This window comes from Hydra viridissima, unplaced genomic scaffold (assembly GCF_058129835.1).
Source record: "Hydra viridissima isolate aposymbiotic clone 2 unplaced genomic scaffold, HvirCarnegie_v1 scaffold_2, whole genome shotgun sequence".
Lineage (NCBI taxonomy): Eukaryota > Metazoa > Cnidaria > Hydrozoa > Anthoathecata > Hydridae > Hydra > Hydra viridissima.
In genome coordinates this window covers 16,793,609-16,809,370 of record NW_028324301.1, presented here as the reverse complement: position 1 = coordinate 16,809,370, position 15,762 = coordinate 16,793,609, and the positions used below count along the sequence as shown (strand labels likewise).

At 27.9% G+C, this 15,762-nt stretch overlaps 2 protein-coding genes across 22 annotated transcripts in view; both read left to right on the top strand.

Moving 5' to 3' along the window:
- The first annotated feature begins 817 nt into the window (after window positions 1–817).
- On the top strand, window positions 818–8,947 carry LOC145193134 (sodium/hydrogen exchanger 8-like). Of its 7 annotated transcripts, none has more exons than XM_090077403.1 (15): window positions 818–1,379; window positions 1,836–1,916; window positions 2,022–2,089; window positions 2,303–2,386; window positions 4,833–4,934; window positions 5,044–5,078; window positions 5,191–5,334; window positions 5,562–5,703; window positions 5,804–5,909; window positions 6,953–7,069; window positions 7,264–7,349; window positions 7,502–7,619; window positions 8,014–8,159; window positions 8,239–8,445; window positions 8,584–8,947. In XM_090077403.1, exons 1-15 carry the CDS (start codon window positions 1,259–1,261, stop codon window positions 8,776–8,778), a joined length of 1,752 nt encoding a protein of 583 aa, XP_089933529.1. In that variant the 5' UTR covers window positions 818–1,258; the 3' UTR covers window positions 8,779–8,947. The 7 variants fall into 7 exon arrangements, 3 of the variants coding, with proteins under 3 accessions (XP_089933529.1, XP_089933530.1, XP_089933531.1); XR_016449510.1 differs by having other exon boundaries at window positions 1,142–1,379; window positions 5,785–5,909; XR_016449511.1 differs by lacking the exon at window positions 818–1,379 and adding an exon at window positions 1,552–1,742 and having other exon boundaries at window positions 5,785–5,909.
- A 3,261-nt stretch (window positions 8,948–12,208) lies between these two features.
- Window positions 12,209–15,762, top strand: part of LOC145181896 (ubiquitin carboxyl-terminal hydrolase 47-like) — a 32,271-nt gene continuing 28,717 nt past the window's right edge. For 3 of the 15 annotated variants that reach the window (XM_090080687.1, XM_090080686.1, XM_090080683.1), the window contains exons 1-6: window positions 12,279–12,442; window positions 12,881–13,251; window positions 13,937–14,012; window positions 14,161–14,257; window positions 14,422–14,500; window positions 15,091–15,157. In XM_090080687.1, coding sequence (XP_089936813.1) covers window positions 12,892–13,251; window positions 13,937–14,012; window positions 14,161–14,257; window positions 14,422–14,500; window positions 15,091–15,157 — 679 coding nt within the window. In that variant the 5' untranslated portion in view covers window positions 12,279–12,442; window positions 12,881–12,891. The other 12 variants (XM_090080685.1, XM_090080688.1, XM_090080689.1 and 9 more) reach the window with 7 other exon arrangements.

Sequence of the window (15,762 nt, the reverse complement as noted above, 5' to 3'; positions counted from 1 at the left end):
AAATAAAATTGCAAAAATAAAACAATAATAAAATAGATATGTGCATTAAAAAACAGTGAAATAATTTTTGACTCTTACAGGTATTTATATATAAACTATTATTGTAAAGATTTAAAATGAATAGATCAATACCTTTTCTGCAATTAATCTTAAACTATACATGTTTACTGAAAAATTATTGATAAAAACCCGGTTTTCATCTTAAAGTTTTTATTCAAATATAAGATCTAATAACTTTAAGTAATGATTTTTGACTTCTTTCTTCAAAAGTTTCTATGCCTATTAAATTTTGTAAACATATAGTTAATGTAACTGTGCATACTTTAACATTTAAGTGTTGCTATAGACGTTGCTAAGAGCGCGGAGAATAAAAAAAATGTAAAAAATCTCAAACTTCAAAGACCCATAACTCTCAAAATAATGAAATTGGCTCCAAATTATTTTTGATTATTCCTAACGACGGTATTAAATACATTTGTGCCAAAAATCAAGTATTTCTGAGATGGTGGGTTATCTCGACTTGTTGTTTTGACATGGAATTACCCTTTAGTCTATTTCGCTACCCGCTTATAATGTGTTAACTCCATTTTAAAACTTTTTAATGATAGTTTTAAAACTATTAATTCAAACCGCTGAAAATATTTACCTGGTTTTTACAAGCGTTAAGAAATACAAAGAACAAAAAACAATGATATATTATATATACTAGATGTCTAACTTGCGGGATTTTATTTGACGAAAAGTGAAGCCGCTTTTTTTGTTTACAAATTTAATCCACCATTTGTAATAAGGTTAGGAGCTATATCCGAGATGCGAAATAAAAGTGAAAATGAGTGTTGAGAGCATCTAAAATTCTCAAAAATCTAGATACTTCGAAAAAACTGGTACTAGGAGGATACTGTTCATATTGCAGCATACAAAGATCTAAATTTTGTCTCTGAATCATAACACTTTTTAAACCTTGTCAGCAAATTTTAACACTCAATCTAAAAGTCAGTCAAACAGTTTTGGCCAGCTTATTTAAGAATTCGCGAATGACGCTGTCAAATGACACTCTTCACTAACCATAAACGTGCGCAACATTTTCTTTCAAACAGAATGCTCACGTGGCTGTGTCCTGGTTACGCTGACTGTGTCAATAACTTTTTGTTTTTTTTTTAACACAGAAAGTTGATATGACAATTAAAAAACATAGGATATTTAGCAAAGAGTTTAGCTTAACTTCATCGTAGAAAAAAATATATAGAATAGCATAGAAATGAGTTTATACGATATCAACGATACCGAATCAAAATCTTCACCTCTTCTACCAAATGATGCGGTTGCCATTGCAATTAAAGAACTAACTATGGACTTTTTTCTTGCACTTGTTGTTTTATGTAAGTTTTTTTCTATCTTTAAGCAACTTTAGGATAATTGTTTTCTTTAAATTCCAGTTTTAATTTTAATTAAAATAATTTAGTTCGCATTGTGTCCCGTTTAAAGAGAAACTTGTTTTCTCTTCCACGGGATTTCGTAAATCTCATATTTTAGGGCGTCCTAAATAAAATTAAAACCGTAAAATAAATATCCTTAACAACCATGGCCATTTTTAGATATTTCTCGTGCGCTATTTGAATGACCTATAAATTTAAAAAAGTATAATATGAATATTATAAACAAAAGTTTCTTGAAACTTCAGTTTCAAGTTTTCAAGTTTAAATTACTTTTGTATCAATAAGATGAAGGATCAGCAAAAGAAGGTAATAATATTAAATAAGTGATTTAGTTTTTTTTTTTTTTTTTTTTTTTTGATTTTTTCCACTGTTCATTATACTACTTTAAATTTATTTTAGTGGTTGGGATAATTATTATTGCACTTCTAATGAACAAAAAAATTCATTTTATGCCAGAGGCACTTGCTGTCATGATTCTTGGTGCGTGAGTTTTTCATTTTAGATTTTTTTGATTTTTTTAAGCCTCCATCAAGTTCATATAAACTTTACTTCAAGTTTTTTTATTCAATTTTTATGATTTTAAAGGAATCTTTATTGCTCTCATAATTAATTATATCGCTCCGAAGTTGGGTACAAATGTAACCAAATGGAAGGTAAAAAATTTTATGTATTCCTTGCATCATTATTATATTCTATTTTCATGAGATTACTATTAATAACAGAAATTAATAAACGAATCTAAAAAGGTTTCAAAATTGTATTTGATTAAATTTAAATAACATAAAAAAATAAGCTATAAGAAAGTTAAACAATAGCAAGTAAAACAACAACAGTATTACTCTTCTATTACAATTTTGTTTTAAAAGGACCTAGCATCATTCCATCCAGAGGTTTTCTTTCTTATACTTTTGCCACCTATCATATTTGAATCTGGTTACACACTGCAAAAGGTAAGGCTTTTAGTATTAAAAGATTATTAAATAATAGGGCTCATTTTATAATCAGTATTTCAAATATTTTAATTACTTTAAACACTCCCCACTTAAAACAGATAGTTGTGCCAAAATGTCTACTTTTTTTTTATTCCTGTTGAATAGGTCTGATTAAAAATTAAATCAAGGATAATTGTAATTAGCTTACCTATTAACAAAGTTAAAGAATTCATTATAACCTATTCAGCAGGTCCTAAGTTTGAAAAATTTTGCATTTAATGTTTGGACCCTAAGTTTCTAAAAATTGCTTTTACAGCTTAAAAATATATAGATATTTTCAAATAGTTACCAGGTCTTAAAAAAAATCTTCAAATGACAAATGAATAACTTTAATGTTTTGAGCATAGTTCTGTTTAAATCTTGAAATTACTTTTTTTTTTTGCAAGTATTTTGTTTCATGCATCCACACATAAAAGATGAAAAATAGCTTATGCACAAACATTCAGTTTCTAAATTTAAAAATTTTACATGATTCTTTATAGTTGTCTACTAGAATATTCATGAGTTATTGACTCAATAAGTATCATAAATAATCCATTTCAGAAAAAGATCCTAAAGCATCTGATGTAGTGTTATTTTTTGTAGAAACTAGTACTCATTCAAAGAATGACTTTGTTATTTAGTACATTGAAGAAAAAAAAGAGACAAAATTGACATAGAATATGGTATAATGTTTTGAGAGATATTTTTTAATGTCATAATTATTAGCAAAATAAATTGCTAGTTGACTACAAAATTACAACATAACCATTCTTAAAACTAGGCTTGTTGGTAAAATGGGTATAAAGCTATATTTTATTGATAGAAATATCATTTTATACACAACAGTCTTTAATAAAGGGTTTGTAAATTAGTACCCCTCTTGCTATACATAAATCATAACTTTCCATAACAAGAACCTTTTATCAGAGTTTTGCAAAATCTTTTATTGCAGCAGCTAAAAAATACATGAAAAGGAAAGTAAAGTTTTAGATTTAATAGAAGCTGCTGTTAAATTGTATCCTTGTTGTGGCACAGAATACAAGAGGTGTCTAATATTTGTAAAACCATTGAACATAATTTCAGAAATTAAAAAATCTGAACTCTACAACTCTCCATTCAGATATAGAACAACTTGATTGCAGTCATGACTGTTCTTAAAAATACTTTCTTTGAAGATAAGTAAATAAAACAGTCTCTTCTGCTGTTTCAACACTAGAACTATTGAGAATTTCCATTAGCAAGTAGGCTTTTCTTTGTTTTAAGAATGGTTTTCTTGGCTAGCAGTAACAGTATCGAAAACAATCAAACTGATTAATCTTGAAAAGGAATAACATCGAAAATAAGAATAACATCGAAATTGTAAAAAAAGGAGTTGTATCGGAAATCGAAAAAGAGAATACATCAAAGTTGTTAAAAATGGAATAGTTTCAAAAATCCGAACAGCAAAATAATCTCGAAATAGCTCAAAAGAGAATAATATCGAAAAGTGACTTACCGGAATAATATTGAAATTGTGAAAAAAGGAATAGAAAAGGGACTCCATTGTAGATATGCTAACTTCGTGTAAAGTTGATGCGATATTTAGGTGAAAAGTTAGGAAATATTCATCGAACTCTTAAATAAGTTTCTTATTGAAAAGTAACTTAGTATTAGAAGTTTCTTAAGATTTCCTCCTAGTACTAGGTTTTTATAAAAAAAAAAAGAAAAGTGTGATCAGCAAATCATATTTTCAATGTTAATCATTAAAATGAGTTTTCAATCTTATTTTGTTTTTATTGTTTTCGACATTATTCAGAAAATCACATTTTCGATGCTAGTCATTAAAACAAGTTTTCAATCTTATTCTGTTTTTTTTGTTTTCGATATTGTTCCACATTTGTGAATTTTGATATAAAAACTTTTCGATGTTAATCTCAAAAACCAAATTTTTGATCTTAATCATTAAAATGGGTTTCGGTCAGTTATTTTTCGATATTAATCATTTTTTCGATCAGTTAATTTTCAATACTATTACGCTTTCCCGTTTTCTTTTTTTCTTTTAACAGCTTCATTTATGGTGTTCTTTAGTTGGTCATAATACCATCATTATTTGAAAATGGATTTCATGTTTAAATGAGTTCTCTCAGATAGTATGACATGCTCAGGTGGTATAAAGATTTGTTGTTTGTATGTTTGCATCACTCACACCTAAAATGTTTTACCCTATTATTGGCAAATACAGCATGTTCCTAAAGCACCTATTTTAACGTTTCGTTTTATGTTAGCTTTCATATTTCATTTTAAAATGGAATAAAAAACCCCTAAATACTTTTAAGTTCAGTTATTATAAAAGCTATAAATCTTGTTTTTTTATTTGAAGCAGATATTTTTATTATCTCAAACCTTTTTATAAACTTTCCTTAATAGAATAATTTTTTTTTAGGGTGATTTTTTCAGTAACATTGGTGCTGTGCTGACATATGCAGTCCTTGGTACAATAGTGTCTGCATTAATTATTGGATTTTCAATGTATGGACTTGGTCATGTATGTAGTTTCCTTTGTAATAACTTCTGTTTTTTTAATTGATAAATGTTGTTCTTAATGTTATGTGTTTTTAGAGTTAAAAAATTTTTGTCTTTTTTTTAATTTTTAGATTGGTTGGGTTCATAAGTTAAATATTGTGGAAGCGTAAGTTGATTTGGATCTTTGGTTTATTAAGTATATGATTATATCTTTTATGGAATCTTTTGTATTATCTTGAACTAACAGTGGTCATGGTTATGTATTAATTATGTTTTAGATTTGCATTTGGTTCTTTGATTTCTGCCACTGATCCTGTTTCAACTTTAGCATTGTTTAGTGCAATAAATGCTGACCAAGATTTATATGCAATAGTGTTTGGTGAAAGTGTCCTCAATGATGCTGTGTCTATTATTTTAACTCTGTATGTTATGAAAATTCCTTTTGAGTTACTGTATCCATTTTAAGATGTTATATTTTTTTTAATTAAAGAATTTCTTTGCATATCAACCTTTATTTTTATGCATATTTTACTGTTTTCTCTCATTATAGATTTATATCACTTATATATTTTAATGTAAATACATAATAGTAAAAGTAGAAAGTAAAAATTGTTATTACAGTTCAAATATTTTGTTGATTTTTCTGCAGTACAATAATGAGTGCTTCAAAACAAATGAGTTCTGAAGATTTCAATTTCAGAAACTTAGCTGCTTATTCTATTGGGAAATTTTGCATAATGTTCTTTTTATCAGCTATTATTGGTGTTATGTTTGGACTTGCTAGTGCTTTGGTGAGTCTGAAGATTTACTAAATTTTCTACCATAATGTCGATTTATATCAATTTTTGATTGAATATCAAATTTTTTTATAGCAATTCATTTCTATTACAGTTGGTCAAATTTGTCAGAATGACTAATCATCCTTCATTGGAATGTGTAACTGTGATCATATTTGCTTTTATGCCATATGGATTTTGTGAGGGAATTAATTTATCTGGTAATGTTAACCTACCAAGTTTCTATATATACATGGTGTTTCATAAATTTTTTACATGTTTTTTTATTAAAAATATTTAAACAAATAATATAGAAAGAATGTTTTTTAAAATTTTATTTGATAGTATACTTATCAAAATAAAAAAATAGTATATGTGACTATTCAACTTGTTTACCATCTAGCACTTGGCAGCGTTTCAAACAAGTCACTTCATTTTCCCAAGCTCTTCTACACATTTCTATCTCTACACATGCTTCTTTAATTACCTTATAAAGTTCACCAATTTTAGAGGGTCTGTCCTTGTGTACAATATTTTTCAAGTAGCCCCAAAGGAAGAAATTTAGAGGAGAAAGGTCAAGAGAATAAGCAGTTTACTTAACTGGGCCTCATCTGCCTATTGATTGTTGAGGAAACTTTTGATCTTTTTAAAATTCATTTTTTTGTCGAAATCATCTTCACTTAGTTCTTTTACTGTTTTTGGTCAAATGGTCAAAAGCCTAATTCATGAATAGCATTATAATAGCTGCTATTGTTCATCCCTATTTTGAAAGTTCTCTTTCAAATTGACAAGTTGCTGGTTTCTTCAACCATTTCTCTAACATTTTGAAAAGCTTCCTGTCTAACAATAGAACAAAAGCAGCTGGATCTTTCTCAATCGTTAACACTACCTATATTCTTAAACTTGTCAACCAAATTTCTAATCATCTTATGAAGTGGCAAAGTGGTAGAATGAATTGCCTTCTAACCTCTTGAAAATTTTCATATTTGGCAAATAAAAAACAATTTGAATTCTCTCCTTGATTGAAAATTGTGAAGCCATGCTATATTTGTATATATAAATTGATAACTAAACTTTACATATATGTATAGATTTTTAATAAACATGATAATTAGGAGTTATTTTAAAAGCATGTACACAACTTATGAAACACCCTGTACCTAATACCAATACATTTAAATAAAAGATAAACAAATAAAATATTTGTTTAAAAACAAACTAATGAGGTTTTATTTGACAAATTCTTTTTTATTTATGCAAATAGGTATAATGGCGATTTTGTTGTGTGGTATCACTATGTCACATTATACACATTTCAGCCTGTCACCCATAAGTCAAATTGCTATTCAACACATATTTCGTATTGCTGCACTTATAGCAGGTTTGATTATAAGTTTAGGATAGATCTTGTTCAGTATAAGTGTGTTATGTATGTTTACTTTAAATGTACAAATCTAAGAACACATCCATATTATTGTGTATGGCTCAAAGTAGGCCTTCAATAATTATTTATGGTACGCAATATGTATGTTTATATGTTATGCTTATTTGTATCTGTATGCACATTTCTTTTAGAAACAATTGTATTTTTGTTCTTGGGAATGGCTGTCTTAAATGATATGGATATGGTCTTTGACATAAAGTTTATATCGTGGTCTTTGGTATAGATTTTATTTTAAGTATTGATAATGATAGTTACCAGTTTAGAGATGATAATACCATATGACAGTTAACACAGCGTTGCTTAATTACCCATTTACTTTCTGTGCTATTGTGTAATAGCATCAAAGTTTGCTTATATTTACAATTTTAGTTTGCATGTATTATCTCAAGAGCTGTTGTGGTCTTCCCACTATCTCTTTTTTTTATTCATTGTCGATCAAAAGAAAACAGGATTTCGCTCAAAATTTTAGTATTAATTTGGTTTAGTGGTAAGTGGCTTAACCTCAAATTTTGACTGAAAAATATTGAAAGTTAATGAAATAAACTGACATGTTCATATTCGTTTTTTCAAAGTTCTACACCTAATTATTGTCATTAGAAATGACGAAAATACTAATAAACATAATTAACTAATCAATATAGGCTTATTACCAAGATAAACTAATTTTAAAGAAGTTCGATTTTGGTAAATGTATATTTTTTCGTGATTTTTAAAAATCTAATTTTAGCCGAATGGCTGATATATCTTAGATAATTACTATTGTCAACACTAATCCCTTTTTTACGCGTGTTAAATAACTCATTTTAACGGTTGTTTGTTCAAATTTTTTCACAGAACCTTTATACGGTGTACAGTGATGTTATATTCCTTTAAACATCTAGGTCTGCGGGGCGCAGTTGCATACGCTCAGAGTTTGCATTTACCTTTGCGCAATTTTCGTGCAAAAAAGCTGCTGGAGACTACAACTCTTGCTATCGTTTTCGTTACCAACATGGTTCTTGGTCTGACTACTCTACCGTTGGTTAAAGTGAACATTTTTGTTTATTGTTTATTGATTTTAATTGTAAATAATATTTTAGTTGTTTGAGTTTGTTTTATGTTTTTAGCTGTTGAAGGTTCAACAGAAACAAAGCGAAGCTAGTTTTAGCAAATCATCGAAATTAGGTAAGATTGTAAGTCCACTAGAAGCATCAACTCAAAGAGTAAGCTACAAAACTCGCTTAAAAAAATCTCCAATAAGCATTATTCGAGGATGGAGAAGGTTTGATAAGAAGTATTTAATGCCGTTCTTTATTCGAATAAACAAATCACAGGTACTCTCATTTTCTAGAAATGAAATGCGATTGTCTAATTTACAAAAATTCATTTACAGGCGATATGATTGCGAAAGTAGTTAATGCAAAATAAGATAAATTTTTTCGTGTGATTCCGAAGATCGCCTTTTTCTATAGGATTACGCTTCATCGATGACTCAAATGGTGCACAAATGGGCTAAAAATGAAGAGCAAACAGTTGGTCGTCTCTTGGCATCAACCGAAATGAGCGAAAGATCCCCTCTTATTGCTAAGCGCATGCACCAAAATTTACTGGATCCTGTTCGACAGGTTTTGTGTAGCATGGACGAAGTACAAAATTTGAGTCATTAGTTGGATATAAAAATGGTCATCAGATGTACATTAAATGATATTAAATGAAACTAAAATGAGCAGCAGATGATTAAAATGGTCGGTAAATTAATGCCAACTACATTTTTGTTTGTTTTTGGATCTCAGGCCACTGAGAGTTGAGGAATCATTGTCTGAAAAAAAAATAAAAGTAAAAGTTAACTAAGGGATCGTTCATAAGTTGTGTCACGCAATTTTTCCGTAAGCTTTATTTTTTGGGTAGATGTTAACTGTCCGCATTCTTTTTTCTCTTCGTCAAACTTGCCATATCTCCATTTATCATGTTAATTTCAAATTTCAATTAAACTTAAGCTTTTATTCATCGCTGTTCAGATTTGATTTATAATAAGATTGTAAATAATATTGTAAATTCGAGTCTTTAATCCTTGATGTGGTCACTTGCGATTCTTCTGCTACTTAATATACTTCGACAGGGTTTACCATGAGAGAGGTTTACCATAGGCTTTGATTTTCATCGCTCTCGAAGAATATCTAACAAGTCTTTGAATTTTCATGGATTTTTAAGTCATTTTTTATTTCTTTCATTATAGAACTTGTCTCTTGTTAACATCTGTGCTTCGAGTTTGTATGACCTTTGATATATCCGATAAATAACACTTTGTACAAATTGCCTTTTATCAATTTTATATGGACTTTACGTAGACTTATTAAATTAAAAAAAGTTTGTAAATTAATGAGAACAGAGAACTTTATTTTAGATTTTTAGTAACTGATTTTTTTAATGCAAAATATTTCGATGAATTAAAAAATTTTTTGTTCGCAAACTATAATTCTTTTTTGAGTACAAGCTGTTATTTTTGCACTGCAACGAGAGAATTTTTTATGGAATTTTATTTCTTAAATTTTGGACTCTTCTTCAGTTCACTACAATAAAAGAAATAAAAATAAGTGCCTTTAATACGAACATGACAGCATCGCCTGGTATACTTTAAAACAATGTAATACACAATAAATTTTTAATTGGTTTCTAATTAGGGAGCTTAGGCAATTTTTATAGCCAATGTAAATCTTTTTTATTTAAAATGCATTGGATTCCTTAATATATTTTATTTTAAAACGGTTTCAACCACTTCTGTAGCTTATTTAGTTTCAAAGATATTCGTTTTTAATATTTTCAATTCATATACATTTTATGAAATATTTCCTTAAAGTTTCTTAAACTTTTGGCACCGAAAAAAAGGAACTTTTTTTTTTCTTGCGTAAAAAGTTGCGTTAACAATAAAATATCTAAAGACGGGGGAAATTTATAAAATTTCCACTTAGAAAACAAAAAACCCACCCTATTAGACTACCAAAAACAAAACAAAAAAAAACTGATTAACATAATAAATAAATAGTTGCAGAATCTATTTTTATGTGGGGACGAAAGAATTAGCTTAATTTACTTGTATATAAACAAAACTGAAACATTTAAAGTTAAATAACTTTATCAATTCTAAAGCAAAACGACGTCCCCAAAAAAATTATTGTAGTGCAACCTTTTCTAATAAAAGTAATATATATACATATATACTATTTATTTTCATGGGTGGGTTTTCATTCTTCGACACCTACATAAAATCATTTGTTGCGTTTTTTGGACGAAGTTTTTCAAAAACGTTCTATAAATTTTTTTCCGCGATAAAATGTCACGTGACAAAACTCCCTATTCTAATATAATTATTACAACGAATCTCCGATAATTAACAGTGTTATGAAAAAACTCCTGATTTACCTAAGTGTTTTAATGTCTATATACAAATTATTGGTTCAAATCCGAACCGTCAAGCGTACTTATATTGAAGTGCAGAGTAATACCCAAAAGGGATAAAAGTTCATTATGATTGGGGCCAGAGAAACTTGCCTTTCTCCGACTCCCAATTAAATGAGATGCAGAGCGAACGCTTTGGCTGTAAGGCTTTTACTCTGTGTAATATATTTTAAAGTTAACGAAGCAGACAAACAAATACTGATGTAGATTTAAACCATGATTATTCTTTAGTTGCTGTGGCTTCTAACAAAACTAATAATGAGCGAAACAGTTTTTATTTGTAACCAACACTTTGTTGGAGTTATAAAACACCTAACACCAATAGAATTAAAAAACCGCTCAGAATTTGTTTTTCAGCTATCCAATTTTATTTAAAATCTGAAAAACATAAATCTTTCCTTTAATTCAAAGGGTTCGATCTAAAAACCTTATTTAAACAAGTGACAAGATGTTGAATTTTCTATCAATATTAATTTCGTGTCTAAGTTCACTCATTTTTTAAAAAGTTATTTTTCAGAGAAATTTTAGTTTTGGCATAAAAGCTGAAAACATTGTTTTTTATATTCCATCCATAACAAATTGTTTTTGTAACAAATTTCCCAGACTCACTATAAAATGAAATATATTTTCATTCTATAAAGCGTTCATGGAAAAATTACTTTCAATTACTTGCTTCTAAGGTCTAGATCTTTTAAAACAATCGTCAATACTCGTTTAAATCGAGTCTACAAAGTTTTGAATCATTAATCTACAAAAATTTCCCCTTAAAATTGTTGTTGATTGATCGTCGTTCTCCTTAAACAACTTGTTTGTAATGTTTGGAGAGTCAAACCTGAGTTAGCCATTTTAGTATTTTATTATTACTGTTTTCAAATCATTTAGTGAAAATCTTTCCATGTTTGCAAGGAGTATTATCTTTAATCCGCTCATCTTTTTATTTCAATAATTTTAATGACGACTTGAGTTTATATTTTAGAATTTCAACGTAGGGGAAGTGGGGGCATAACAGCCCCCGTAACGTTTAGACTAATGGAGTATGAAAATAAAAACGGCATGCGTTCTTTTAACAGTGTATTTCGATAAACACATCATTAAGCTTTAAATTGCTGCAATTAAGAAAAAAATAAAACGGTTTTTGAAAATGTTATAACACAAAAATTAGACTTAGTGAAAAAAATGGTTGTGCCCCTATAGTGAGGCACGACCGCACCCTAAAATATGTATGTATGTATATATATATATATATATATATATATATATATATATATATATATATATATATATATATATATATATATATATATATATATATATAATATTTTTATCAAAATAGACATTATTATGTACAACTTACCAGAAACGCAACAGGCGTTCTTTTTGACATAATCGAAATGAAGGAAACTGATTTACCGACGCATGGTATGCTTTTTGCCATATTAGGTAACATTTTTCAAAGGGAAATGTTGAAAAACAGTTATGCTTCCATATGCGGTTATGCCCCCACTTCCCCTATCTAATTTTTTTGTGTCCGAGCAAAACCCTGATGGTAAATGACATAGAATGTTATTGTTTGTCACAGACTTTACCAGGGGATAGTCCGTATGGGCTGCATCTTTTTATGGGCCACTGCCTAATTTAAAAAATGCGAACCTTAAATTAAGCGGTGGTCCTGATTAGGAGATAATTCATAAAGGGTAATTCCCCCTAAATTACTCTAGTCTATATAGATAGCCTGAACCACACCAAAACGACTAACCTAAGCGATTAGCTTTATTGAACGTTTACAAGCCATTATGTAACATACCTTCCTTAACACAAGTCAGTGACCTGTGCTCCGAAGCAATAAATATAAGTGTTACTATTTTCTTCACTCAGGTATTAGATGAAAAAAACTAAAATTTATGTAACTCAGTAATATATATATATATATATATATATATATATATATATATATATATATATATATATATATATATATATATATATATATATATATATAGAGCTATATATATATAGCTCTAAAGCTGTTTACCTAAATTATCCAGAGCCTGTAGCGGCATCTAGGTACACACTTCAACATTAAGGCAATAGGCTATTATGATATGTAATTATCCTGCACCTAATATTAATAGTAGCTACTTACCTCCTGCATAAGTAAATGTATAAGTATTAGATAGTATTGTATATAATTTGGTTAAAAAAGTAAATATTTAATTGTGTAACCAATAAAGATTGTCAATCAGTTAGCATATAAGTATAAAAAAATCAAAGAGTATGCTAAGTAATAATAAAAATACACTTTTTAAAATTTAGATATCTAAAGAATGGTTGAGTTAGAGATGGTAGACATGAATTCCAACAAAAATCAGCAAACACTTAACTGCATTTTACGTAATGACTTAATTGAAAATAAACCAAAATTTACCATGTCTATTAATGGAAACATTAGTATTTCTGAATTTTACATGTTGGTAGCTGAAAAAGTTAGTTTTTTAAATGGAACATTTCAAATTTCATATTTAACAATAAATGGAGAGACATTTCTCAACGAAGATTTAAAAGAAGCCATAAGTAATTTTCTAGATCCTAGTGAAACAAAACAAAAATTCTTAATTAAAGCCAAAAATACTATAACTTCTGTCAAAATAGCAAAAGAAAACGATGATTTAGATGGTGCAGAAAAAGTAAGTATCTCTAGTTTATAAATATATGAGTTTAACACAATACGTACATCACACTTTGAACAACAAGAAAACTAAAATAACAGTTATAAAGTTTATTGTTTTCAGAAATTTTGACATCACTATGACATGCTTTTTTGTTCATAATCATTTAATGAACTGCATTCATGAAGGCTAGCACAGGTAGTAAATTCTTTAAAAGTAATTTCATATGAAGTAACCTTGGGTATAAAACCATTAAAAATTGATTTGCTTTACCTAAAGGTTAAAAATGGTTGTCAGTTAAGAAGCCATAAACAGTTTGAGTTCATATATGATGATTTTTACTATTTTACTAGGATAAAAATCAATGCTTGTATACTTTTTTCATAGCAATTTTATGTACTCAACTTAACAGTTGAGTAATAAAATAAAAATAGAGGCTGCAACTAAGCAGGTGTCATTTATATGCAGTGATGTTTTGATTGCAAGATCTACATGTTAAATGCTACTAGTTTGAAAGCTGCACTTTAGAGTGCCTCCTTCCATTACCTACACACACATTCAAAACTCTTTAAAAGCACCTATTATAAAACCAAGCTGGAAACTTTTGTTACCTAAACTTGTATCATAATATTTAATTTATAATACCGAATATCTAACTTTATTAAAATTAAAAAATGATAATTTTTCCACAATAATATTATAGGATGGGAAAACCAAAGGTGATGATCGTCATCTTGAATCTTTATTCAGCTCTTCTCACCCTTTAAAATCTGATACTGGTAATGTTTTTTTTCTAATTTTTTTTTAAATTTCATTAGCTATAAACTTAAAATTTTATTGCAGCCAAGTTGATCAAATATTTCTCATTCAAACCAATCCATTATTTAGCAATGTTATTCTTTATATGCTAGGATTTTTTTTTTTTAGGATTTGTTGGCCTGGTCAATCAAGCAATGACATGTTATTTGAATAGCCTTTTGCAAACACTATTTATGACTCCAGAGTTTCGCAATGCACTCTATCAGTAAACTTTTTTAACCTTACTTCTACTTAGACAAAGTAACTAATTGCAAGGCAGTTGTAGGATGAAATACATAGTTTGTGTATTAATTAAAGATTGCTTATGTAATATGAAGATTGTGTTGTAAAGGTTGCAAGCATGCATAAACATTTTTTTTTTCTATATAGATGTAAATATGATGGTCTAGTTGATGATACTTCTTCAAGCATTCCCTTTCAATTGCAAAAGCTATTCCTTTTGTTAGAGGTTGTTTACTTTTTAGTTTTAGTAATGTTTTTTATAAAGCAACGACTGGTATAAGTTTTTATTATTTGAGAATTTACACTGTTATTTAACAGCATAAGAAACTATTACTTTTTTTTTAGTTTTGTTTTTTTTTACTTATACTGTTTTCTTTTATTTGTTTTGCTTTGTTTTTTGTATTATTATATACTATAACCAGTAGTTTAAAAACTTATCTAAAGGATGCAGAATCAAAAATGACAAACTAAAATATTGTTAACCATTTTATCACTGCATTACTGATAGCTGATAGTTGTATTATAAAATTCTGTGATAAAAAATATCTTTGTAATCATAGAAGTTCAATTTTTTTGTAAGGAATTTTTATGATAGAAATTTTTATGACAGCCAAAATTATACTCCTCTTCATTAACAACAGTTTTCATTTTCCATACTATGTGTCATTCTTGTAAGTCTCACTGGAATTCCTAAAAGTCATTTATATTTATAGAATATTCATTACAATTTTTTGGAAATGAAAATGACAATAATATTTGCTATATAATTATTATATAATTTATTACATCTTAGTAATAAGGCATCTTTTTTTACAGACTAGTCATAAAAAAGCAGTAGAGACAACTGAATTGACCAAAAGTTTTGGTTGGGACAGCGGCGAAGGTATTTTATTTATCTTATTTAAACTATAATGTTATATTTACATCGTTGGAGCTTTAAATTATGATCAATAACTGATTAATAATAAACTTCTTGGATAACAGTAAAGTAGAAAGTTAAATTTAAGATAGACAGAAATGTCCTCCAAAGGTTTATATTGAATGTAAAATATTAAATATTATCATTGTTACTTATATTTTAATAAAATGGATTTTTTTGATGTCTGTCTTTATCTCTCTCGCTATACTAAGATAGGAAAAAATCTACTGTAAAAAAAATCCTTGTTTTTAGTAGTAGTATGTAAACTTCTCAAATCTTAAATAATAAATAAATAATACTATGAGCAATATGAAATACCCTGAAAGTTGTAAGATTAATATCTTTAAAAAAAAACTTCGAAAAACTCATTTTTATTTATTTAGTTTTACAATATTGATACAAAAAGAATTGATATTTGTAACAATAAAGTCAAAAACATAAGCTATAAGGTCAAGGCCAAACCTGCAAATTTAACAGCTGTTACTAGTAAATTTAAGGTCATTTTCAAAACTACGAAATTGCAGCTAGTGCCTTGATATTAACTACTAAAGTAGTTAATTAAATTTCAT